Raw genomic sequence first — 27,331 nt, 5'->3', positions numbered from 1 at the left:
CTTCCTCGAGTGCTACATGATGAGTATCGCTCACATACCCAATGGGTACCAGGGGCAGACCTCCCTTCTGCCCTCAGTGGGTACTGGGTGCCCCCCATGGGTACCTGGCACCCCCTCCTGTCTCTGCCACCTGTATGCATCTCTCCTGTCCCAGACCCCTGTGGGTGCCCTCCTGCCACCACCCCCTGTGGGTACTGGGCATCCCTTCCTGTCCCTGCCCCTTCTGGGTACAAGGCACCTCTCCTTCTTCCAGCCCCATACATACCAGGCACCTTTCCTGCTCCCCATGGTACTGGGCACCTCCTCCTTCCCAGGCCCCGGTGAGAATGGGGCACATCGTACTGCCCCCATGGGTACCAGGCAATGTCCCTGCTCCCTTGTGAGTACAGGGCACCCTGTCCTGCCACCTGTGGGTACTAGACACCACTCCCACCCCGCATGAGTACCGGGCACTACCCCTGTGGTACTGGGCACACTCTCCTACCCCAAGCTCCATGTGCTCTGCCCCGGGAGGGGGCCATGCATGGGACATGAACCTCCAAAAGAGACTCCACAAAAACAGTTTGAGAACTTCTGTCCTAAGTCTCAGTGAAGGTACAGGCAAGCTTAGTGTCCTGACACTAAAAAAAATTATAACAAATTGTATTAATTTCGTAATACTCATTCACAGAATCACAGCGATGTACTGAATGCTGCAGGTACCAACTCCAGTGCACATAGGCAGGACTGACCTTCCTGCTAACCCATGGCAGATCAGTAGCATAGTAACAAATGAGATAACTTGCCTCAAGAGCTCCAATTCACTCATTCCCACTATGTGCCTATGGGTTTTCTTGCTGTCCAGTGTTGGCAGGTTTGGTCTCAGCCTTGCCAGTGTCCATTTAAACACTTTAATCTCAAGAGAAACTCTTGGAAGCAGACCAGTTCGGTAATTTAATAATTAGGCATGTGTATATTAAATTCAGTGACAGATTTCTGTAAAGTGGGAGTTTGTTTTAAGCACTGATGTAGAGCCATGCTAATTTCACTTGTATGTAGTCCTTTATTTGGGAATTAATAGCTAGTGTATTGCTAAAAATAAATAAATAAAAAGTGGGTGTGTTATACAGCACTATATATTAATGATAGATTTGTAAAAATGCATGACTATCCTGTAAAGAATGCAGGAGGGGTCAAAAGAAGATCTTCACAGAGACTGGCTGTAACTTCAGTTTTGAACACTGTCTACAGTGGGCTGAAGACCAATTTAAGAAATGGAGTACTTGTGGCACCTTAGAGACTAACAAATTTATTTGAGCATAAGCTTTAAGAAACGTAATTTTAATGTAATTTAAACACAGTTCTAGCTAAATCACTTTCTAACATGGGGCTTAGTCCTGAAAACACTTCTGACCGTGTGCTGTTCTGCCGAAATCAGTGGACTATAATCAGTAGTAAGCACTATACTAATCAGTAGTAAGCACTATAAGCACTTGTAGTGTTCACAGGATCAGATCCAGGGTTTTGTGTGCCGCTGTGGATAAGGCTAAATGGTGTTAAATCACTTTTAATACCATGTTCTAGCCCCTTTCACTGTCCAGGCTAGAACCTATGTTTTTGTTGACAGTTCTAACACCATTTGGTGCCAGCCAAACCATGTTAGAAAATGTTCCAATTGCAACAGAGCTGAAACATGGTTCCTTTACTGTTTACTTTGGACTTTTTCTGTAAAATGTTGCACCATTGCATTTCTGCCAGCAGTAGTAATAGAAAGTACAAAAGGGTGGAGAAGGCTACAGACAGTTGCTGGCATTTTAACCATCATGTCATTTAACCTTTCTCAGAGAATATCTAGATGACACAGTAGTTAAAATGCAGGTGGGTGCTGGTCTGCACTTTTATTTATATTGTGGTGTCACCAGGTACCACAGTGCTAGGCACTGTACAAATATAAAGAAACTGTCCCTGCCCTGAATAACTTACAATCTAAGCAAGCACTAGTGCTGATAGCAATGGTGGGAAATTTTAGGGTAGCAATGGGGGAAAATTCTACAGTAAACATTGCCTCTTCAGTTCCTGGCTGAGCATACACAGGGTTATGATCTCTCACATTCTGTCCATCTTCTGGGTCAACAAAACACCACATTGAATGACATGAAGAGAAGAAAATGTGATTGTTGCTGGCACGCTGACAGTTTTGAACCCATAATGCATTCATCTCAGGGTGCATTTCTGAACTGGGTGCATGATTGGAATTTTTTAAAACAAGTGTTTAAAAGAATTATGCAAGCTAGAGAGCATTGAAATACAACTGGGATTCAAACATACAGCCCCATCGACATTTGATTCAGTGCACACTTCCATTTCATTGTGCAGTATGACCAATGGCCTTCAAAGTGTAATCTATTAGCGTCTCTGGTAAGTTTCACTTTGCAGCCTGTGCTGCAAGCAGAGCATAGAGAGGCTGAGGGAGCATCTGCAAGCTGGATATCTGACGCCGATCACTTGAAGAAAGAAGCAGACTAGGGAGGATATTTCCTGTGAGACTCTTGAGTCCTCTACAACTGCTGACCATGAATACGGGGATTGGAGGGGCTGAATGTCCAAGATCAGCATGAAGGACCACGAACGGAGGGAGCAGTTGCTGCAGGAGAGGCAAAGGGACAGAGATGTGTGGTGGGAAGTGAACCAAGACATTATGGCTTTGCTCAGGCAACAAACTCAGATGTCATAGGATATGATGGAGCTACATGCCCAAAGACCCTGGACACAACAGCCTTCCAAATCCATGGGAAACTCTATGGACACTGCTCCCTATATACCCCAACATGACAAGGGTCAGCATGGCATGAACCCTTTCTCCTGCCATTTCATGCTAGAGGAAAACACAGAGAACCATAACTACATGTACATTGACCTCTGATAAATAGAGGATGAGCCACCAAGCACAGTGCACTACCTGTTTTGCCACATGTTTAAAACACTGTAATATGTTTTTAATATGTAAAACTGTATGTTTAGTTGGTTTTTATAAGTTTGGGTTATCCCCTTATACTGCTGCTAACATGTTTTTATCTTGTATATTTGTACTTTATCTTAGTTTCCTGTATTTTTTTGCACACAATAAAGTTCTGTTTTTTGAAACACAGAGTACCTTTATTAATTTACCTTACCTTAGTTCCTCCTGTTCCATTGACACATTGGGCAGGCCTGTTCCTCCATTGACTATGTCACTCACTAATTGTGATACTTCTTTCTAGGTGATATCCGTGCACTTGTTGTCTTCTGCCAGCTTTTCCTTGGCCTTCCTCATTTGCTCTTTCCCTCATTGTAGGGTGACCACATTTCCCAAAGAGAAAGCAGAATGCCCCCAGCCACTCACCCAAGCTGTCCCACCCCCCACCGCAGGACTGTTGCCCATGGCTAGAACCCTTTTGGGGGGCCCTCAGGAGGCTGTCGGCTTGTCACGGGAACACTGCCGTGCCGCCTCCTCCCCCACCCGCTGGAACGCTGCATCCTCATAGAATCATAGAATATCAGGGTTGGAAGGGACCTCACCCCACTGCAGCTTGGCCTCCCCACTGGGGGAGGAGCAGCTGGCATCTCTGCTCGCCCCCCCCACGTTCCTCCACATTGCACCCCACTTTTTTGACAAAAGTGGGCATTTGTCCTGTTTGCTCTTGCCAGCTGATCAAGTCAACAAAAGCAAACAGGACAAATGCCTCCTTCTGAGAGAAAAAAGTCAGGATAGCCGGGACAGGACTTTGAAAAGGGTCTGTTGCGGCCAAAACGGGACATATGGTCACCCTACTTCACTGGGTACCCAATTCCATGCTTACTTAGCATATCTCCCGTCTTCCATATGTTGTACATATCCCAAATACCTGAGCCCCTTCTTTCTTTGATGATATTTTTAACATGTCCCCTGCTCTGTCAGCTCCCGTACTCTGGCATTTGTTATTTTGTCTTTCCACAATATGTGTTTAGACCACTTATAAATGCCACATTACAAAATTCATAAGAGGCGTCAATAGCCCTCCCCTATTTAAACACTACACACACAGGCACACCAATTTACCAAAGTATTACACAACACTACTGTGGCTAATAGTTAAAATGGTCTTTTAAGGCCTTCCTCAGCTGTATAGCTCCTCAGTTGGCTGTGTCTGGCTGTTCAAATTCAGCAGACAGCCAGTCTACCTCACCCCTCCACCCTGCCTGGTGCCTTTCCCCCTTCGCCTCACAGATATTGCATAGTACACAACATGCAGCTATAACATTAGGAATGTTTGCCTCACTGAGATCAAACCTAGTCATTAAACATCACCAGCAAGCTTTTAATCTACCAAAAGCACACTCATCAGTCACCTGTTGTTGAATCTTTCCTTGGTGCTGGGAAGGCAGCCAGTGTACAGTTTCATGAACGAGGGGAACAAAGGGTATGGTGGGTCCTCCAGAATCACTCTTGGCATTTCAACATCACCAATGGGATTGCATTGGTCAGGGAAGAATGTCCCTGCTTGCATCTTTTGGAAAAGTCCTGTGTTCTTTAAAGACTCAAGAATCATGCATCTTCCCTGACTAGCCCACACTGATGTCAGTGAATCATCCCTGCTGATCCACTAGCACTTGCATAACCCTGTAAAATTATCCCTTTCCCTTTATGTACTCACTGGCAAGATGGGATAGAGGCAGAATAGGGATGTGTGTCCTGTCTATTACCCCACCAGAGTTCAGGAAGCCTGTTGCTTCAAATCCTTCTATTTGATGCACATTGCTGAGGGTCAGAGTCCTGTGCAGCAGGATATGCTTAATGGCCCCTGCACAGTTGGATGACTGTGGCCACCACTGTAAATTTGCTGACTCTGAACTGATTGTCCATTGACTGACCAATAGCAATCCATATTGCAAGCTTCCAGAGTGCAATCGCCACTGACTTCACCACTGGGAATGCAGATCTCATCTAGTGTCCCCGTACTGGAGGGCTGGGGCAGGCTCAGCACACAGATCCAGGACCATGGCCTTTGACATCTAAAAGTTCTGCAGCCACGGCTTGTCATCCCAAACCTGCATTACGATGCAATCCCACCAGTCAATGCTCATTTCTTGGGGCCAGAAGCATCAATCTACCCTGTGGAGTTGCTCTATGAATGCCAGCAGCAACATGACATTTTTATTCACTGTCTCCATCAGCATCCAGTCATCACTGTCAAATTCTCTTCCTCCTTTTCACCACACCATTTGCTGTCATAGTACTCACTGACGTGCCATGAATATGGAAGAATCGTGCATCCTGTGTTAGCAATGGTCATTCGAATTGCACTGAGCTCTGAAGCGTCCATGTTTTGGTCAGAGAAATGGCGAAGACAGGAAAATGGCACACCGTACTGTGCCAGTATTAAAAATGGCATGATAAATTATGGGATGGAATAAGCCTAATGGGATGGAGAAAATGGCAATGTGGAAACTAGTTCTCAGAAATCCCAGGACGAATTGCTGGTATCACACAAAGCAGTGCAAAATGCAAAGCACTGCATTGTGCCAGACGGTAGTGCTGGGCACTCTGGAATACCTACCCGTGGTGTACTGCATTTTCCATCAACACAACTACTCCTGGTGAGGATGTGCAGCACCAATGCAAGCAGTCAAGTGTGTGCGTGCCCATGTGATGTACAAAAGTGGGCGTCTGTATGCCAACGTAACTTACATTGACCAAACTTTGCAGTTTAGACGCAGCCTTAAAGACTTGCTAAGCTGGGCTGCTACACCCACTTCCTTTGTGTGGCATGTGCATCACTGGCTGCAAAGCAAAACTTATGAAAGGCTTGAGTTTTCCTTTGAAGCTCATTGATTGCACAGCAGCACAACAGGGTAGAGCTGTGCAAGAGAAGAACCAGAGAGAAATGACAAAGTGAGGAGCAGATCCATGGGGGATGTGAAGAAGGGTGAGAAGGCTAGACAACAGACCAGAGGGGGAAACAAAAGTAAAGGGGAAGGGCTAAAGAAGAGGGGTAATCAAGAGATGGGTAATGACTCTGTTACCAAAGATAAACTTCCTCTTACAATCTTTACTGACAGATCAGCAACTGAACATACACATCATGTTCTGATTTCAGCTGCACTGGTATAAATCCAGAGGCTCTCCAGTGAAGGAAAAATAATGTTACTTTGGGTTTATAGTGCAGCAACTGAGGTCAGTACTATAATTTTTTATCTTGGGAAATAGCTTAGGCTTGCTAAGGTAAATAAAAACCATTGTTCAGAGCAGATGGAATAGCAGCTGGCAAAGCAGTAGAGTGGTAGCACCAAATCGGGTAAATGTGCCTGGGTGGTGCAAGCAAAAAGCTTCACTGCATGGTTCCAGAATTATTCTGATAGTTTCTGGGTGCACACGTTAACAAAATGAATGCATATGCATCAGGGACTATTATCCTCTTACTGAAAATGGGTAGATCATAACTGTACATCCATTCCTGCTAATGGTTTACTTCCAACAACTAGCATGGAAGTAGAGTTAAATGTCAGTTCTACCCTTCCCCCTGTTAATCCCTAACAGTCCTCAGAAATCAGCTAAAATGTTTGCGGATGGGAGGAACCAAGCTTGCTCAAAATGGCATAGCTCTTTCGGAATTATAAATATAGAATATCGACATTCTACAGAGAAACAATAAGCAGGCACCTATCCCAGTTTACAGATAATTTCAGCTTAAATATTATGCTGTAAATAGACAAGGAGGTTTTCAAAAGTAGCACTACTCCCATTTAAAGATGAGTAAACTAGTGCACAGAGAGATTCGGGCCAACTTCTTGAGGAAAAGATTGCAACATTTCTCCCACTGGCTGATTTTCTTAAAAAGAGTAGCTGCTTGAAGTCGCTCAAAGGGTTGGTATGTTAAAAGTATTTAAGAGTGTTAAAATGTTTCTAGTCCTGCCTTAAGAATCATTTCTTCCACGATGCCCACAAAAATAAACAATACTTTTCATGTATGTATTTAGATTGTGGTGGTGTCTACAGGCCTTATTGTATGAGGTGCTATACACGCATTGAGCACGAGGACGGTTCCTGCCACAGAGGCCAAATCTTTTTTTTTTAAAACAGCTTTATGGTGAACCAAAAGATATGCAATTACCTACATCAAAAGTGTAAGCTTATTAGTTTCAGAGGGGTAGCCGTGTTAGTGTGTATCAGCAAAAACAACAAGGAGGATTTATGGCACTTTAGAGACTAACAAATTTATTTGGGCATAAACTTTCGTGGGCTAAAACGCACTTCATCAGATGCATGGAGTGGAATATCCAGTAGGAAGATATATATTAACACAGTACACAAGTATTCATTGTTTTTGCTGATCTTATTAGTGTAACTCTTGTCCTTCCATCCCGCCAACAGCCTCCTGAGGGCCCCCCGTTTGTTACGGAGTTTGTCAGGCCACTACTAAGCTGTAAACACTTCTATACGTTTCAAATGTGATTTTTGTGTTGAATATTTTGCACTTGATGCAGATTCTTCACTGGATAAAATCGCAAGATAGAAAGGCAAATATCCTGGCTATGTTTACCAAATCTCTTTTTCAGAAGTGCTAGCATTCCCCCCAAGGCATTTAGGTCAGCTTTCCATACATTGTCTGAATGAAATTAACCCTATATAATTTTCTAGCATTAAGGCCTGATCCTGTAATGCTTATTCACATGAGTAATCTGATTGCTGTCAATGGGAAGGTTTGCATGGCCAGGTTCTATATGGTTGAGTTTCAAATTGGAAATGTGTAATATATGTTGTGTTTTATATAAGTAGGCTCTCTCTATAAAATTTTAACTTCTAACTATAGTATAACTAACTCTTCCCTGTGGCAAATTCCTTGCTAAATGTATAGGTGCCCATCAAAAGTAATTGTGTCATCACATTTAATGCATACTACATGTACAAGTGTAACCATGAAGTTCATAGTAAAAGATTATTGTATCTGGATGGTCCTCATTCTTGTATTAAAACAATAACAAATAATTTTATATGTGGTGAATGTGTAATTCCTGAAGAGCTGCAAAAATAAGAACTGTGCTGTACATCAAACTGACATGGTAACTAGGTAACAAAGAGCAAATGGTAGTATGAAATGATTCCCTTTTTTCACACTTCAACACTTTGCTTTCCAGGTCATGTTGTGTAGGCTCAGATATTTAGGACAGAAGCAAGGGCTGTTAAAGCATATACTTATTTGTACTTATTTGCATATACTTAATTGTAGTATGCAGTGTGTGACTTTGATACTTTTTAGAGGCACGGTAATTTTACTTATATTGTCTAATTTTGACAGTAAAAATCCATACTTCGTGAAGCAACCTTCTAAATGATGATACCACAAACACTGTGGTTTAATAAATAGCCAATTAAATCATAACATTCACAGTTCCCACTGAAACACATACTCGTTAGAGAGACAGTGCTTGTTAAGAAAAAAATGACTCAAAGAATTTTTTGGAGGAGGGAAGGAACGGTCAAAATATTTTGTTTTGACAAAATCAAAATGTTGGTTTTTATTTAGACCTTTTATGATATATTATCTTATAGATCGGGGTGGGCAAACTTTTTGTCCCAAGAGCCACATCTGGGTTTGGAAATTGTATGGCTGGCCATGAATGTTCACGAAATTGGGGTTGAGGGCTCTGGCTGGGGGTGCAGGCTCTGGGGTAGGGTCAGAAAAGAGGAGTTCAGGGTGCGGGGGGGGGGTGAGGCTCTGGGCTGGGGTAGGGGGTTGGAGGTGCGGGCTCTGAGGTGGGGCGGGGATTAGGGGCTTGCGATGTAGGAGGGTGCTCCAGGCTGGGACTGAGGGGTTCAGAGGGCAGGAGGGGGATCAGGGCTGGGGCAGGGGCAGGGGGTTGGGGCTCTGGAGTGGGGCCATAAATGAGGAGTTCAAGGTATGGGTGGGGGCTCCGGGCTGGGGCAGGGTGCAGGGGGTGGGGTGAGGGCTGTGGCTGCGGGGTACAGGCTCTGGGGTGGGGCAGGGATGAGGGGCTTGGGGTGTAGGAGGGTGCTCCAGGCTAGGGCTGAGCGGTTTGGAGGGCAAGAAGGGGTTCAGGGCTGGGGTAGGGGGATGGGGCATGGGAGGAAGTCATGGATGCAGGCTCCGGGCGGCACTTACCTCAAGCAGCTCCCGGAAGCAGCATCATGTCCCCCTCTCTGGCTCCTAAACAGAGGCAATGCCAGGCGGCTCTGCGCACTGCCCCCTCCAAAGGCGCCGCCCCTGCAGCTCCCATTAGCCACAGTTCCCGGCCAATGTTAGCTGGGGGCGCGGTACCTGCGGACGGGGCAATGTGTATTGTCCCCTCGTTGCCCCTAAATTGTCCCAAGCACAAAAATGAGACTGGGAGACAAATACAAAGCAGCTGATCAGGCAGGAAGCTTGAATGGAGCAAGCTGAGTGCTGGGGCAGATCCTCAGCTAGTGTAAATTGTCACAGCTCCATTGACAGGCAGTGGAGCCACAACACTTGACACCAGCTGAGACTCTACCCCTGTGAGTGTGGAAACAGGAAGAAAGGAGAACGGAACTGGAAGCCAGAGTAGGGTTGTGCAGTCTTGAAAGCCAGAATTCAGAAACTTGAACTTGAGGGTTGGTTTAAGAAGAAGAAAGGCCTGTTGAACGTTTATGGAGAGGGAGCTATGGCGATTGCTAGGAGATAGGAAGATGAAATCTATCAATCCTTGACAAAAGTTTTCAGCAGAGCTTAGTATGGGGCTCACTTTAGTTTCAAGTCATTTTCAAACTGATTTAGCTATCAGCAGTGTGCTCTTAAGACATTTCATCCTCCTTCACACCAGATGGAAGAACACCCTACCTTTCTGTGACACACCCCTTTAAGAAATGAAAGCACAGACTTTCTGTGATTCATTGGCCAATTAAATTTAAACAAGCACATCTCATTACAGAGATTGGCCATTTAAAAAAAATAATAATCAAGAGATTACCTGAGGAAAAGTATCATAATTATACTGTGTACTGTAAATTTAAACAAAATCCTTAACAGTAACAAATGATTTTATTCTTTCTAGGGACATGGGTCACATTTGGAGGTCAAATTTCAGATGACGTAAGTAATGTTTGGTTGAAGTAAAACTCATAAAATTGAATAAATGTTTTGTACAAGTCAAGTCATAGCAGAATAAGCAGAGTCTATTTCTGTAACAGGAAATGACAGAGAATTATCATACTCAGGAACAGAAAGTTTGCACTTCTGCTACGTTTCACAAAGTCTTAGTGATTATGACATTTCCAAAGGTTAAATTTAATAAAAAAAACCTTTCCATTAAAAAAATATTCCAAACAGCTATGAAAAGAAGGATCAGCATTTACCTCTGACAGTTGTAATGAGAATCTGATTGTTCCCACAGTAGATGTATGACTTTTTTTTTTTTTGGCATAATGTAAGTAATCCAGTACAGTCATAAATATAGGCACAGTGTCAGCGTATAATGAGGTGCCAGATGATTTTTGACATAAAAAGTATAGATGAAACAACTGAAAATATCTTTGGGCTTTGCACTGACAACACTGACTCTTGGCCGTAACGGATGGTTCTTAATCTCTGCTAATAACCCTTTGAAGGTGCTGTGTAACTGACATATTTTACTAAGCTTTGGGAACTTCATGGACATTAGTTATCCATAACAAAAACTTGCAGCAGCCTCACTCGAAGCACCAGGAGAGAGAAAGTGTCAATAACCTTGGTGGAAGGAGAGAAGTATTGTGTGTTAAGATGTAGAGGATTTTCTAGAAGAGAGAGAAACCATTTTATCTTACAAATGGTGTGTAAGGGACTGATGAAAATATACAATAGCATAACAAAGGGGATTCTTCTTTATATTGCAGTGTTTTAAACACAGAGGGTAAAAACCTGGCCCCATTAAAATCAATGGCAAAAATCCCATTGACTTCAGTGGGCCAGCATTTCAACCTGATCAGCTATTTGTAGGATCAGGCCTTTAGTTATCACTGATATTGATCATTTAAAAACTCCTCATGACTTCTGGTGTTTGTCTTTTCATATGCAGCCTATCAGCTAAAACTAGAGTTGGGCCCAAAACAAAATCCAAGATCTGAACCTCTGCCCCTCCTCTCCAAAACTTTGGGAAAGTTCAGATCTGAACTCTGCAGCTCAGGTCCATCTCTAGTTAAAAAGCAAATCTAAGTAAAACAGTTTGAATAATTGGTGCTTTCAGTTTTATAGAACTCCTGCCTTGGAATTCTGTGATTCAGTCAGTCTAATCTTCCACATTAAGTCAGGGGACAAGGGGCTGAACTCATCCCTGGTTGAAGTGCATTGACTTCAGTAGGCTTACTCCAGGATATATCTGGCCTAATAAGTCTTGTACTCTCACTTATCTAAATGTGGTCATTTTAAAACATTTAATATAGAAAAAAACTATTTCAAAATACTGATGGAACTTTGGTTCAGGTCTATCCCAGGTTGGAACAACCCAAAGTTGTTATCTGATAGCTTCTCAGTGGCCATTGTGAAGTGGGTTGGTGGTCTTGGTACTTTTTTTAGATGGCAAGTGTCTGTCAGTCACCACTGCATTCGAAACTAATTTGCATTCTACCAAGGACTGAATGAGCCATGGACTGAATTCCTCTGTCATCCCTAGAGGCACTCCTTCTGAGTGGGAGTTGTCATATTGGCAGGACCATATGGGGAAGCTCACATTACTATGATCTGTCTGGTGGATCCATAGAAGACTTCAGTCTCCAAGGCTGTCAACCCAGCATATTTCATAAGTGATAAATTCACTAAAAATCAACACAAATGGAAAACCTCTCTTCAGTAAATGTTAGGAATCAGATAGAGTTGAATGGAAAATGATGGGGTTTTAGTATCCTATGAAATTTATTGGAGAATTATATCCCTGCTATAGAATTTTATAGGAAGGTTAAAAAAATTAAGAACTATATCCTTTCTATATTACATTCCATAGAGTTACAGATGAATATCTATAGGACCCTATTACATTTCTATTGGTTTCATCTCTATTAACTGTAAAAGTTTCTTTTCCTGCAGGAAAGAAATTTCCCTTAACACAGGTGAAAGGGATGTTGATATAAATCTATATTCTGGCTCTTCTTGCACTAATGCACAGATATCGTGTGCATATTACTCGGGCTTGTTTTACTGTGGCTTGTAGAAGCTGCATGAGACTAGGTCAGGTCATTATGTCTATCACAAATGGGCTATGTCCTTATTTCCTAAGCAAGACTCCGTAATGTTCCTCCCTACAAAACATCATCTCAGAAGGTTTGTGGGATAGCCAGGACTAAAGTAGACTGGGGTTCTGTTGTGATTATTGGGCCAACAGATTTACCCTAAATTCAACTGTGAAAAGTATAGGAAAGTTCATAAGATGTCACAATAGCCTATGACTTTTTGCCTGCCTGAGAATTAATCATGCAAAATAAGTGAAGTTTTTTCAATAAATCAATGCTATGAACAGGTGCCAGAAAACCAGGCAGAAAAATTGAATTAGCCCAAAGAAAAATGGCCTTTTGACCATAGTAAAGGGCTATGGTGAGATCATACTTTGTAAACAAGAAAATGTGAGAATGAAGTCACCTATGCCAAGTTTGGCTTTATGGAAATGAATTTAACTTAACTCCTTTTGGGGGGTCTTAAAAAGAGACATTGGGAAAAAAAGAAGAATCTTCGTCCCCCCCAGTGCATCCCCCAACCTGCCAGAACTGCAACTCATCTCGACTCATTTCAGCTCCTTCAACCTGAAGTCATGAGGAGCAGATCAGGCCAAGGGACTTTCTTCCTGAGAGGAAAGCAGGCTGGCCGTTGGTCTTGTTTAAGGAACTTTGGTTTTCAACTATGAGTGCTGAAAGTCAGCATATTATCCTGGGACCAACATTGCTAAGACAACAACAGTGCATATCACATTATCATGACATCCAGTACTCAGCCTGGCAGCGGGGATATCTAATTGCCTGCACCTCAGAGGCACATAAGATCCTGTATTGTTTTCCCTTCCCTTTTTGAGTTGCTTTTGCCACTGCCCCCCTCTCCCTCTCTTCCTATTCTATTTCTCACTCTCTTGGCTTTTCATCGAATCCCAACATCAGCTACGCTGCATTCATCCAAGCCTGTCTTGTCTAAGGAGAAAGGATCCAAAGAGATGACATCCTTGACCAGAACATGAACCAGAGTCCAAGCAGTAGGTGTCATGCTCAACTTGCCAGCCAAAGCATCCACTCCAGTGGTCCAGTATTCAAAAAAACATCATTGACAGCCATATTTCTCCCACCTTTTCTATCCTGTCTCTCATCCACCGTGTGTCTATGTTGAAAACAGGAAAAATGAATGCCCGTCGCACATCAGGACTGAGAGTAAAATTAACTTTCTTTTTCATCAAAGGTTGTTTAAAAAAAAAAAAAGAGAGACTGATATTTTAACTCCAAAAGGAGAGAGACTTTGACAGGGTCTAACTAAATTTGTTTTGCATGATCACTAAACCACAGTTTTAATATAAATTCTTGTTTTAATTCTGTGCTCCTTTTTTGTGTGTTTAATCAATAAACTTTCATCTTGAATGAATGCTTTTGGGGGTTTGCCAAGTAACCGAGTAAAACCAAGGCCTTTGTAGAAAATAACCATGACCCTATTGCTGTTAAATGTTAGAGTGAAAGAGTTTACAAACACCTTTAACTCTGTAGGCCTTTGAGGTCAATATCAGTTCTCCACTTGCCCCCAGATTTTCAGGTGTGCATTTATATGCAAGCCTAGCCAGACCTTGGGCCTATATGGTGTGTGTGGAAGAGTGCAGTGCTGCATAAAACTTCCACTATCATTTCCCATCAAGCAATAGCAATGACCCCAAGAGGACCAGTATTTCCTCTCTGCAAAGTGTGTGATTCATGATTTCCTTCAATCTAGGGAGCAGAGTCCAAAGGGCACTCCTAAACCTGGACTCCAACATGCTGACTTGTGCATGAGCTTATTTTTACAGGCAGGAAAAGTTGCCATTGATTTCAATAGGATTATTCAGGTGTGTGAAGTTATTTGTGCAGGGTTAGGACTGTGATTGCAGCTTGCTACCCATCAAGTTTTCATCTGAAACGCCATATTTTAAAAACATTTTTAGTGGTGTGTTTGGTGTCAGATTGTAAGTACCATTGTGGCAGGTTTGAGTCTATTTTGAATAAGTTAAGAAAAAATACCCAGTCTTGAAATGTCCTGCTGACACAACACTCCTACCCTGCTCCATTTGTGATTCTAATTTTTCAGTGCTTAGGAATTCATCCTAAGTCTCTGAATTTTGTTCTTCTGGGAGCACATTTTCTGAGTCTCGATTAAAAAACAAATCAAGTTTATATTCTATAATATTGTAGATATTCTATACAGTATGTATCATTTAAATATTTTATATATTGTATCCTCAGTTCAGGACACACTGAAATGGTAGATATGTCTTACTTCCTCTCATATTCTGATGCACAGGTGGGCAGGAATACATGGTCAATATTTCCAGAAGGTGAGTAGTGATTTTTGGGGGCCCAACCTGAGACTCCATACAGTATGAGAGGAGCTCAGTACTTTCTGAAAATCAGGCCTTTTTAAGATGTCATAAGCTGGGCACTGAAAATCAAGGCACCCAAAATCATTAGTCACTTTTAAAAATCCCATCCATGTATTCCTTGGGGATCCTATCATAACCACACTGACTTCTGGGGATTACACTCCATCTGAGACATGAAATTAAGTTTCTAGGAAAGGGGTGCCTCTAGGAGCTGAAGAAATTTGATTCCTCCTGATATTGGGCAGCTCTGTTAGCTGGACCACTGAGCCAGCCCACTTTACATTTCACAATCCATTTTGGTCAAAAACCAATTAACCATATAACTAACTGGGGCTGGCTGTGGTTGCTTTAAAACAATTGTTTTCCTTTAGAAAACCGGGAGAGTCTGAACTGCTGGTTCCTCTTCATCCCTCCTTTTTGCTGGCCAGGGCTCTGTGCTTCGTTGCAGCTGCTCTCCATTGAAGCACTTGATGCTTTCAGAGGAGCGCAGCAGTGATTTGGAAATGCAGCGCTGTATTTTAATAGTCCGTTAAAATTACCAAAATAAAACAGTGCACAATCAATTCACCGCTGCAGTGCTGCCATTCACTTCAACTGGAAAGCAGCCGAAACCAAGCAATTACCTTAAAATCAGTCCAGTTTGTCTTCCAATCTCCTGCACAAAGAGCAAAAGAATAGCGCAGATGTGCAAAAGTCAGACATGCTCCTAAGTCTCCCTTATTAAACAATTGTAGGTCCAGGGGATGTTACAAGCAGCTGTAGTTCATCTCACACCACATTCTGTCTCCTTTGGGAACTGCAAAATGTATATCAAAGTCCAATGTCAGCTGCAAAAACTGCACAGTGTATTTTGCAGAAAGAAAACTGTTACTTCAGATGTGTTGTACAAACATGTACGCCACACAAACAGCCTTGGCCATAGCTGCTGTTATTGCTTTGTACGCTAATAGGACGAACAGGGCTATACAATTCCTCTTTACTAGAAGCAGCAAGGAGTCACGTGACCTTCATAACAGCCTTTAGAATGGCTAGGCTTGTCAGCCGGCCTTAATGACTGAGGGAAAGGAAAGAACTAAGCAGGGCTTGTGGAATTGTTGTTTTTATTAGATATATTTCCTGCAGTCTAGCTGTTGTTGAAAACTCACACAATCGCCATGTTTAAGCAACATCATTGTGTTAGAAACCAACAATGGCAATTACATTCAGTGCTACTTCCTCACCTAGATACTGTATTGCAGCATATCCGAGGGTCATTCTCTGCTCAGTATATATGTATAACTACTACAAATGCCCATGGGAAATTCTCCTCTCAGGTGTAATTCCTACCCCTCCTCCACACGTACTGGGGTTCTAGATGGCGTGCAACCCATGTGTTTCTCGGGTAGTTGTGCAAGAGACCCTCTGCAGTAGGGAACAGAACTCTGCAGCAGCTTAGCAGCCTGTAGGGGAGGATTCTTTCCCCCACTTCCCTGCAGAGAATCCAAGCACACGTGCTGCGTATTCGGGCTGAATGCTGACTGCCACTCCTTCAGTAACACTGGTGAAAATCCAGGGAAGCTTCACTGCCTTCAGTAGATTATGTTGGATTTAAACCTGTGAAACTGAGAACAGAATTTAGCCCTTTGCTTTTTGCCTGTAACAACTTATGTTGGCTTAAGAGCAGTGCCCAGGCACAATGGGACGATTTAAGGACACAGCCTTAAATCAGCCTCAATTCCATTGATTTTTGGTATGTGCTGCGCTGCATTCCCCCATCCCAAGCCACAGATGAGGCCCTAACATACCATAGTCACCATTAGGAACACTTCCCACTTAGTTCTGAATGCAAGTCAAGGTGTTAAGACTGTTCCATAAAGCCCTGTTTGGTTAATGTCCCAGCTACCTGAGACTGCCTCTCCACTCATGCTTCTGTCACTTTTGAAATCAGCTGAGATGCTCCTTCAGCCCCTAGATTTGAATATCTGTGGGACGGAGTCAGGGCCCTGTGGATGGTGGGCCTTTGGCTCTGGAACTTGCTTCCCCTACTATCTGTCACAAACTGCCTTCTGGCCTCCTTTTGTCTGAATGTAGTATGGGGAATTCTGGGGTTTCATGCTGGTTTCTACGTGAGTCAGTAAATTCTATTGCATTTGTACATGCACTGAGTGACTCTGATTAGAGCACTATATAGCTAAAAATAAATAAATACACTTGGGGATATATCTGACCTTTGGATAACAGGGTTTTAATTAACTCTGGTTCAGATAATCACGTTTTGACCAAAGGTCCACAGCCCTGCTCCTTGGGGCAGATGGTGAGTAGCATGTCAGGCATGCTGGGGATTGTTTCTGCAGCCACTTGACTAATCGTATGTCTCTGGCTTCCCTAAGGTTGCTGAACAGCTAATGACAATCGCTTATGAGAGTGGAGTAAATCTTTTTGATACAGCGGAGGTGTACGCAGCTGGAAAGTAAGTGTGTGTGTGTGTGGCTCAAGGTGTTGGAGTGTTCTACGCAGCCAAGTTTCACTTTGTTTAACTACTGTACCTATTTATTCACCACCAACCTAACTCAGCCTTTAAACAAATGCAACTACAGAAGTGTATCAGGTTCTATTTTCAGTTACTCTGGTGTAAATCTGGAGTAACCCTATTGACTTTTATGGAGTTACTGCAGATCGGCACTAGTGTCATTTAAGGTTTATTTTGACATATGTAAATGTATACTGGGACGCACTGGAGTAGTGCACTAAGACACTTCATAGGAGGATGATCTGCCTTGGATTTTGGGTGTTCCCAGTTTAGTTATGTGTTCAAACTCTAGATTAAACATCCTTGCAAACAAGAGCAAGTCACCCAACAGGGGGCCTTGCTTGTAGAGGTCTGATGTCCTACTGCTTTGCCAGTGTGAAAGATTGGCTTTAGAAACAGGTAAACCCTGATGTTACATATTCCCCTTTTATGAAATTCAGTTTGATCCCAAGTCCCTTTGTGCCCCCAGCCTCTTAGGAAGTTATTGAACTTCACCCCAGTTTTATCTCGCTAGAGGTTTTGGGGGTCCCCCAAGAACTTAGTAAAATTGGGGTTTAGCGTATACCCAGGGTAACAAAGTGCCACAAACTGTGTGAAAAGCGGGGCTTTTCTTTCATAGTGCTTCTTGTGAAATGTTTTTTCCTCTCCAGTTTTCAGAGTTCGCTGGGTGCTTTTTAAGGTTCTACCATACCATACAATACAATGAGCATAGCTCAGGTTTGCAGACTTTGACAAGTCTTTCAGCAAACCTGGCCCAAGCTCCTGATTTGGCGATTGGATGTGAAAATTTGGCACTCCCCTCCAGGTGAAACACTCACCATGCTGCCGGGGTGATTTCTGCTCTACTCCACACCCTGCCCTTGTCCTACAATGATACCTTAATAAACACCATTTTTCTAAAAAACAAACGCTGCTTATGTGGAACCTCATATTTCCTGTGAGAGAGACTGGGACATCTGTGTTCTTTTTTCCTCTTCCACCTCTCAGGCAGGCACCTATCCTCTTGCCAGGAATAGGGTACTTGGCTGCATTTTTCCCTGTTTCAACTTGAGCAGGGAACAGAGAGGGCTCCATATGCCGGGCCACCTCCTAAAGAGTGCATTAATCACTTCTGCAGGGCCTACAGCCATGGCCATCTTTAAGCTGGGGGCAGAGGGGTGGGACTCTTTGTCCAGTGTCAGTTATATGTAGTTACATCAATGCCATTGTGCTGGCAAAGAAGAAAGTGGTCCCCTGCCAAAAACTTTTAAATCAAGTCCTGATTTTTTAGTGGAAGATAATGGGCCAGATCCTCAGCTGGGTAAATCATCCTAACTCCATTAACTTCTGTGCCAGTTTATACCAGCTGAGATTCCAGCTCAGTATCCACACTGAGAAAATAAACAGAGAACCTATTTTGGGTTCCCATTCTCGAAGGAGAGAACTGGATTAGACTAACAAGTCTAAGTGCATTGCTTGTATCTCACATGTAACCTACTCTGTGCATTTCACTATTGATGAATAGAGCCCCTCCCCGGCACATTGGAAAGTTGGTGCCTGTAGTTCCAGCCCCGGAGTTGGTGCCTAGACAAGGAGCTGCATAGTAACTTCTGAAGAGCCGCATGTGCTCCGGAGCCACAGGTTGGCCACCCCTGCTTCAGAGAGAGGGCATTTTCCTGCAGTCTCCACTACAAATAAATCCTCAGTCTGTTCTCTTCTCTCATGGGCTCCCTGATTCTTATAGAAAAACCAGCACTTAAAAGTGCTTTCATCCCCCTGGTTTGTGTTCACTACATTGCTCCCCTTCATTTCACTCTCTATTCAGCTCTGTTTCTTGCATGGACAAAATGACCTTCAGCTGACTTTGTGTACACACCCAAAATGTCATGGGCCAGATCCTGGCCTCCATGAAGGTGGCTTTGTACCACTCAGCCTTAAAACTGACTAACTTTAAAAAGAACAAAGCCCTACTTGCAGGGTTGTGTTTTGGATGAACGTGCCCTGATGCACAATGGGGCTGAAGGAAGAAAACCCTAACATCAACACATGCTTCAAGGCGATACTGGCAACGTAGTCTCTGCTGGCCATTCTCCCATTTGTGGGTAACAGGCCAACTTCCCTCCTCCACATCCCCCGGTGTAGACCCAGTATAGATGTCACTTGAGCAGTCCTCACTCAGGCTGATGCACAGTTTCTCAGCTGCCTGGGTCACCCGCCCAACAGAATGACATTTCTGCAGCATTTGGGCCATATGGGCCCGTGCAAGACAGTTAAGGATTTGGCTTATAATTTTCTGCAATGTGTTTGGTAGACATTCTATAGCTAAATTGAAACTTCAGTGTGTTTCTGACCAATCACTGTCTGACTTTGTGCTGATGTTTGGAGAGGGGAGAAATGCCATAATTAAAAACAAATCAGTTGACTTTACAAGTGTGACATTTATATTGATTCGGCTTAGCACAGGGCACTGAATTGTTAAATTCCAACTCTCTGCCTCATAAGGTCAGTGCAAAAAAGGCACATTCAGGTCAGCAAGGACATGGGGCAATGTGTCAAACAGAAAAAAATAAAGGTTGAATGTGAGCAGATTTTTTTTATGTTACGTATCGGTGCTTATGGCAGAGACTTCCAATGAATAATTGGTTTCATGGTTTACTTTATGTTGAGTGCATTCTTGTCTTTAAAGTATTTTATACTCAAGTGCATTTTTTTTCCTCCCCAGGGCTGAGCTGATTCTGGGAAGCATAATCAAAAAGAAGGGCTGGAGGTACTGTATAGATTTTAGAGCCTGCCTGACAATTACTGCAATTGAAGTCAATGGCAAAACTCCCTTTTACTTCAGGGGTAGAAGATCAGGACCACAGAACATATCTGAATTCTTTTGTTTTAAAAAACAGTAGCTTTTTTAACATGTGCTGGATCCGGTAGCTGGTTGGAAAAGCTGGAATAAAAGTCCTAGGCAGAGCTGGTGGCACTTCCTATTACTAAGATTGCCCGATGCTTCCTGTTATGAACCCCTGTTTTCAGTTGTGGTTTATAATTTTGCCAAACTTCGTTTGGGATAAAATTTTCCATAACAGGTGTCTGTCTTGGGCAGAAATTTTTTTGGAAAGATTCAGCCATTTTTGAGAACCGGGTTGGGAAAAAATATGTTGTTTTACTGTTAGGAAAAGTTAGAAAATACCAGAATTCAGGTTTTCTGTGCAACCGTAATTCAGCTCCCTTGGGTGTTACATTATGATACAGTCTTTAATAGCATCATTGTCACACTATTTTTTTCCATAGGACCCCTGCCTCCTTCAGTGCACAGTATGGACCTGTTCTGGGGATCAATCAGGTTGCTGTGAAGGAGACTTTTGTCTGTAGGTCTCCAGCCTCATTTGTTCTAGAAGCTGGAATGTGCAGTGATTGAGGCAGGGGATTGCAGGAAGAGAAAGGATGGGCTCCTGGTTAAGGCAGTTGAATGCTGCTCTGGAAAACTGGAGGGTGTTTTATCCCTACCTTTTCGACAGAGTTTCTATGTGATGCTGGGCAAGTCACTTAAACCAAACTTTTCATAGGTGGTCTCTAATTGTGTGCTCCTCATTTTCTGGGTTCCCGGCTTGAGACTGCTTGACTTTGCAATCTTAGCAATGGGTTTTTTTCCCCATGTAATGTTATATATAAAGAGATAGAAAGCATGATGGGATTTCTTTTTGAATACCTCATATGAGATTAGACCTAATTTAAATGATTCATTCATGTGTGTACACTAGAATGTATTTGTGTAGCTTAAGTGGCATTTACATGATCTTTAAAGATCTCCACTATCTGTCCTGTTCATCCCTTCACTAATCAATGATCCCAATGGCATTCCAATTCTCAACACATCAAATATAAGTATACTTTAGTGGGATGATTATTCAAGAGAGACTCAGTGTGCTGCAGAACAAAGTACAAAGTACAAATAAAAAATCCTGTAGCTGCTCTATATCATTAATCTCTTCAGGATCTATGCAGCATTTTAAGAGCTACTCTAAAATTAAAATAATTTTTATTATCTTAAACAAAAATGGGGAGATTTTCTAAAAGGATGCCTAAGCTGTACACACTGCTACATGTTTTTGCCCCTTTGAATATATTCAACGTAGGCACCTGGGGCACATTTTTAAAGGTATTTAGGTGCCTAACTCCCTAGGGAGTTACAAATCTGTCCCCTAGGGATAAGGTCAGAACCAGTTCTTTTTTAAGTCAGTGGCAGAAATCTCATTGACTTTACCAGGAACAAACCCCTGTTCTTGAAAACTTGCCCCCAAAATGTTCAGGCTTGTTTATGTAGTGCAGCCGTTTTGTTCAACTATACGTTCTGTGTGTGCATATTTAATGGAATTCACTGTCAGCAAGTGTGTCTAATACTTGCTGTGTTATTTTCTTAAGTATTTTAAACTATGAAACATATTTTGTTTAATCTTCCTTGCTGCAGTCCTGCACCTGATTGAAGTCAGAACAAAATACTGGGCCCTGTTCAGTGTTCATTTAAATCATTGGGAGCCTTTCTATTGATTAATAGCCATGGGTCAGGCCCTTGGAGAGCGGTTGACAAAGATTTTGTTGTATACAGCAAAGTATTTTCCAGCCAATAGATCTTTGTTTTAGTAATACAGTACATTGGAGTTTATAGACAAACTTAGCAAATGGATCATTCTTTTGGTTTTAATATCTCAAGGTCACTGTATAACAATATTCATACTGCTTCTCATTAAAGTAGTTTCATAACAGTAATTTACATCAGATGCTTTTGGTGACGTTTTCTACACTCTTTTCTCTTGACACAGCAGCATTATTGAAATCGCCAGAATAGTTTGATGTTTATCATTAACCACTGTGGGTTCTTGTGACACTGTAATGCCTAACTGCTTAGCAGCAGCTACAGGCAGAGCATGTTTTGTTTTTCTGGAAGAGTTAAATGCTGAACTGAGCATTTCTGATTTTTCTCTCACTACCATCACTTTCACACTAGTTAACTCCATTGATTTCAATGGAGTTGCAGCTGATTTACACAGTTGTGAGAGGAGAATTGGCCCCTAAATCTTAAGGAAAATACTAACTTTGCTTATATCTCAGAGTACAGAAGCTACTTTCCTTATTTATTTTAGGGTCCACATTTTGTTTACAATGTAACAAGGTTGTACTGCATTATTGATCAAACAATGAAAGTTTGATCATCTACGCTTGGACTGGTATAAGAAAGTGTGTATATATAGTTATTCATTAGAAGCAATCAGAACATAGAGCCATAGTTATGCATTGTCCTCCAGGCTAAAGTTAAGAACCTTCAATTGAGAGTCTCCTTTGAAGACAAACCTTATGACTGCTTTAGCTGTAAATAAAAAGAAATTGCCACTTTGGGAGTGGAACAACACCTAAAAAGGGTGGCTTTTGTTTTGATCTTTACTCCATATGCCTGTTAAAAACAAAATTGCAACCCACTTTCTTTTTTATGTATAGGAGGTCCAGTCTGGTCATAACAACAAAACTCTACTGGGGTGGAAAGTAAGTTTTATAATTGTTTTGTTTCAGATAATACAGTTTAATTCTGCATGGCTTTATCCATTTAAGGCAGGGGTGGGCAAACTTTTTGGCCCAAGGGCCACATTGGGGTTGCAAAACGGTATGGAGGGCCGGGGAGGGAATGCTGTGTCTCCCCAAACAGCCTGGCCCCTGCCACCTATCCTCCCCCTCCCACTTCCTGCCCCCCCTCAGAACCTCCAACCCATCCAACCCCATGTGCTTTTTGTCCCCTAACTGCCTCCCCCCGGGACCCCACACCCTATCCAACACCCCCTGCTCCCTGTCCCCTGACTGCCCAATCCCCAATCCACACCCCTGCCCCCTGACAGGCCCCCTGGGATTGCCGACCCATCCATCCCTCCCCCACTCCTTGTCCTCTGACAACCCTCTTCCAGGACCCCCATCCCTAACTGCCCCCCCAGGATCCCACCCCCTATCCACCCTCCCCCTCCGCTCCCTGTCCTCTCTGACCCCCTGGGACCCTACCCCCTATCCAATCCCTCCTGCTCCCTGTCTCCTGACCGTCCCCCTGAACCTCTGCCCCATCCAACTGCCCCCTATCCCCTGACTGACCCCCGGGACCTCCTGCCCTCCCCCCATCCCCTTACCCTTACCAGGCTGCTCAGAGCGGCAGGACAGGCTTATTTGAAAGCCTGGGAAGTGGGCGGGCACAAGGTGCGCTGCTTGCATGGCGGCGTGGCTGCAGGGGAGGGGGAACAGCAGGGGAGGGGCTGGGAGCGAGCCTCCTGGGCCGGGAGCTCAGGGGCTAGGCAGGACGGTCCCGAGGGCTGGATGTGGCCCGCAGGCCATAGTTTGCCCACCCCTGCTTTAAGGCAACCAAGTTATATACAGGTTAGTGAAATCTCGGGGCTAATTTATTCTCATTTGAAGATGACTTTTAAAGAAGTCAGTGCTCAACAAAGATATTAACCTGGCATTAGACCCTAGCAAATGGTACCAAAAGGAATAACCCCTCTGCACTCTTTTGATGCAAGATAATTAATTTAGATTGTTCAAGTACAGTCTCTTAAACTTCCATTTCCAAAACATGGATGAAATCAGAAGGAGCACAACCAGCATAATACTACGCAGGAGGAAAGCTGCCCAACCCTGCCAACATGATAACGTTTTATTTAACACGGGGTTAACTCAAACCCACAGGTCAGGGAGATATTTTTAAGATCACTCCCCGCAGTGAGCTCAGATAAAAAAGACCATCTTGTTTGAGATAAAAATGAGCCATTTCTCTCTTAGTGTTGAGCTAAATGAAAGAGAGTTTGCCCTCTGTTGTGGGCTTGAAGCACAAATTTTACTGGTTTCAGAGTAACAGCCATGTTAGTCTGTATTCACAAAAAGAAAAGGAGTACTTGTGGCACCTTAGAGACTAACCAATTTATTTGAGTGATCACTTTAGATAAGCTATTACCAGCAGGAGAGTGGGGTGGGAGGAGATATTTTTTCATGCTTTGTGTGTATATAAAAAGATCTTCTACACTGTCCACAGTATGCATCCGATGAAGTGAGCTGTAGCTCACGAAAGCTTATGCTCAAATAAATTGGTTAGTCTCTAAGGTGCCACAAGTACTCCTTTTCTTTTTGCAACTTTTACTGGCTGAATTTACTTCTGATATGTTACCAGTGTTTGAACTATTGGTTAAATTATTCAAAGAAATTTAACGAGTTTTGCTTTTCAAACTCTGTACAACCTTTCTGTCTGTCTGCCTTCCTTCCAATCTGATCTGTGCAGTGTATTTTGTAACACACTGAAATCAAAGTCTATCAGAATGTCTAAGAAAAAATGTAAAGTTTACTCCGTATCATAATTTATAAAAACTGCAACATGTGGAACTGGGAGGTTTTCTTTGGACATGTTCTATAAAAGAGTAAAATGATTTTGTCATTTCACTGAAGTTATTTATCATAAATTTTGAAGCTGGAGAGAGAGGATATAGGTTTTGGCTTCTCCAGCAGAGTCTGGATATAAATAAGAGAATGCTATGCATTTCAGTACTGTAGATTTATAGCAATGGTCTAGTTTTACTTTATTGAGCCATTGCTTTGCTTCAGACTCAAAATATGGTTGATATGCTACAAACACATACAAAATTAAACAGTCTGTAAGAAAGATTATAAAATGTAATATTGCCTCTAAATCTAGTTTAGATTTGAAATATGGGCCACATAAAATGGATGTAATTTCTTGTAGTTTTTCCTTAGAAGTGAGATGTCTACAGAATATACACTACGCAAAGAGACTGTGTCATTGTTTAACAACTTTGGGCCTGACCCTGCAGTCCTTACTCAAGCAAAATTCCTATTGACTCATCCTAATAAGGACTGCGGTATCTCTGAAAACCCATATTAATTACTTTGTTGCAGTTCATAAAACTGACTGTATGTCTACATTTGAGGGAAAAGCAATTATTCTATTTTATATCTTTTTGGAATAGTTGTCAAAAGGTGGTGTGAACAAGAAAGTTTCAATAAGGTTGTTCTGAAGAGACCAGTTAGGACAGGGGATTGAATCAAATCCTAGTCCACCAAATTTAATTGAAGCTTATATTGGTTTTTGCTTCATCTTCCAATTAAACTTAATCACTGCATTCTCCCACTTCTAAAAGAATGATACATTGCATGTCAGGTTGTACATTACTATAGAAAGGATGAATGTTCCTCGGTTATTATTAATATGAATTTTGTTGCTTCTGGATGCTCTTGTCTCTGGGGTTTGGTTGTTTGTTCTCCAGTGAAGGGTAGCTCTGTTATTTGAGTTCTAATTTTCTCATTTCTCAAACATTCAAAGCTTGTTCTGACTGGAATATAAAATTAGCAAATCTAAGAACATCAGTTCTTTAGAAGTCTTATAATAATAATAACACCCACACTAATAGTAATTTTACCTGGTGTATCTTTGCAGAGCTGAAACAGAAAGGGGGCTTTCAAGAAAACACATCATTGAAGGTATGTGCTGTAAATGTGCCTTATCCATTCCAAGAATCCATCTGGCTTAAGGAACACTTTGAATAAGGAAAAAACAAAGATGAGATTCACTCCACTTGCATGAAGCCCAAGTATTCAGACTCAGTGCAGATGGAGTGTGAGGATGAAGAGAGGTGAAATTCACGTCCCAACCTGGGCCAGTGTGTAGAGCTGCTTCTCCAAACTGTGGGCTGGAATAGCAGTCATAGTCCCTCCATGGTTTTTTGGGCATTGGGACATAAAAGTGGATCCACAGCCCCTCCCCTGTGCTGGCCTCCCCCAAATTGATCTTCCATGCCGGTTCCATTTCTTGATTGGAGATCAGTTTGTGGCAAGCTGGGGCTTCTCAGGCACTCCACTGCAGCTGCTCAGCCAGCCAACCTCTTGTGCAGTCCCAGTTCAGTTCCCTAAGTGGAGCAGAGGGCCTCATGCTAGCTCTCTGCACAAGGGGTGAAGAAATGCAATGCATACAAGAAACTTCAAATACTTTACGTCTTCAACATTTGCTTTTTAATCATTGATTTGTTAAACTTATTCATAAATGATCTGGAGAAAGGGGTAAACAGCGAGGTAGCAAAGTTTGTTGACGATACTAAACTGCTCACGATAGTTAAGACCAAAGCAGACTGTGAAGAACTTCAAAAAGATCTCACAAAACTAAGTGATTGAGCAACAAAATGGCAAATGAAATTTAATGTGGATAAATGTAAAGTAATGCACATTGGAAAAAATAACCCCAATTATACATACAATATGATGGGGGCTAATTTAGCTACAACTAATCAGGAGAAAGATCTTGGAGTCATCATGGATAGTTCTCTGAAGAAGTCCACGCAGTGTACAGTGGAAGTCAAAAGAGCAAACGGGATGTTAGGAATCATTAAAAAAGGGATAGAGAATAAGACGAAGAATATCTTATTGCCCTTATATAAATCCATGGTATGCCCACATCTTGAATACTGCATACAGATGTGGTCTCCTCGTCTCAAAAAAGATATACTGGCACTAGAAAAGGTTCAGAAAAGGGCAACTAAAATGATTAGGGGTTTGGAACGGGTCCCATATGAGGAGAGAGTAAAGAGGCTAGGACTTTTCAGCTTGGAAAAGAGGAGACTAATGGGGGATATGATAGAGGTATATAAAATCATGAGTGGTGTGGAGAAAGTGAATAAGGGAAAGTTATTTACTTGTTCCCATAAGAACTAGGGAGCCACCAAATGAAATTAATGGGCAGCAGGTTTAAAACAAAAGGAAGTTCTTCTTCACTCAGCGCACAGTCATCCTGTGGAACTCCTTGCCTGAGTTGTGAAGGCTAGGACTATAACAGGGTTTAAAAGAGAACTGGATAAATTCATGGAGGTTAAGTCCATTAATGGCTATTAGCCAGGATGGGTAAGGAATGGTGTCCCTACCCTCTGTTTGTCAGAGGGTGGAGATGAATGGCAACAGAGAGATCACTTGATCATTACCTGTTAGGTTCACTCCCAGTGGGGCACCTGGCATTGGCCACTGTTGGTAGACAGGATACTGGGCTGGATGGACCTTTGGTCTGACCCAGTATGGCCATTCTGATGTTCTTATGTTCTTAAACAAATCCATTCAGCAATCTGTGACATATATTATTGTATACAGTTTTTTCAGGTATATTGCTCACCTGAACCCCTCATTAATTACACCACCTATCTCCCAGTATTGCTTGCCTTGTGCAGACTGCTGGAGGTTTAAAACATTGTTCTTGCGAATATGCCTGATCCTATTCTTTATAAAATG

At 42.5% G+C, this 27,331-nt stretch overlaps 1 protein-coding gene and 1 long non-coding RNA gene across 5 annotated transcripts in view; one reads left to right on the top strand and one right to left on the bottom strand.

Moving 5' to 3' along the window:
- Positions 1-27,331, top strand: part of KCNAB1 (potassium voltage-gated channel subfamily A regulatory beta subunit 1) — a 234,984-nt gene that overhangs the window by 163,483 nt on the left and 44,170 nt on the right. For all 3 annotated transcript variants that reach the window (XM_073359609.1, XM_073359610.1, XM_073359611.1), the window contains exons 3-7: positions 10,030-10,067; positions 16,914-16,993; positions 19,755-19,799; positions 22,520-22,564; positions 25,500-25,543. In XM_073359609.1, the coding sequence (XP_073215710.1) occupies positions 10,030-10,067; positions 16,914-16,993; positions 19,755-19,799; positions 22,520-22,564; positions 25,500-25,543 (252 nt within the window). The remainder of the gene's footprint in view (positions 1-10,029; positions 10,068-16,913; positions 16,994-19,754; positions 19,800-22,519; positions 22,565-25,499; positions 25,544-27,331) is intronic.
- Positions 1,101-26,005, bottom strand: LOC140917236 (uncharacterized). 2 transcript variants are annotated; one of them, XR_012160757.1, is made up of 3 exons: positions 25,715-26,005; positions 25,483-25,599; positions 1,101-2,623 (listed from the first exon to the last, which is right to left on the bottom strand). It is a non-coding gene; the product is annotated as an uncharacterized lncRNA (long non-coding RNA). The 2 variants fall into 2 exon arrangements; XR_012160758.1 differs by lacking the exon at positions 1,101-2,623 and adding an exon at positions 23,178-25,395.

The sequence above is a fragment of the Lepidochelys kempii genome, chromosome 9, assembly GCF_965140265.1.
Source record: "Lepidochelys kempii isolate rLepKem1 chromosome 9, rLepKem1.hap2, whole genome shotgun sequence".
Taxonomy (NCBI): domain Eukaryota; kingdom Metazoa; phylum Chordata; order Testudines; family Cheloniidae; genus Lepidochelys; species Lepidochelys kempii.
The sequence above is the reverse complement of the archived record's forward strand: the minus strand, read 5'-3'. Positions and strand labels throughout refer to the sequence as shown.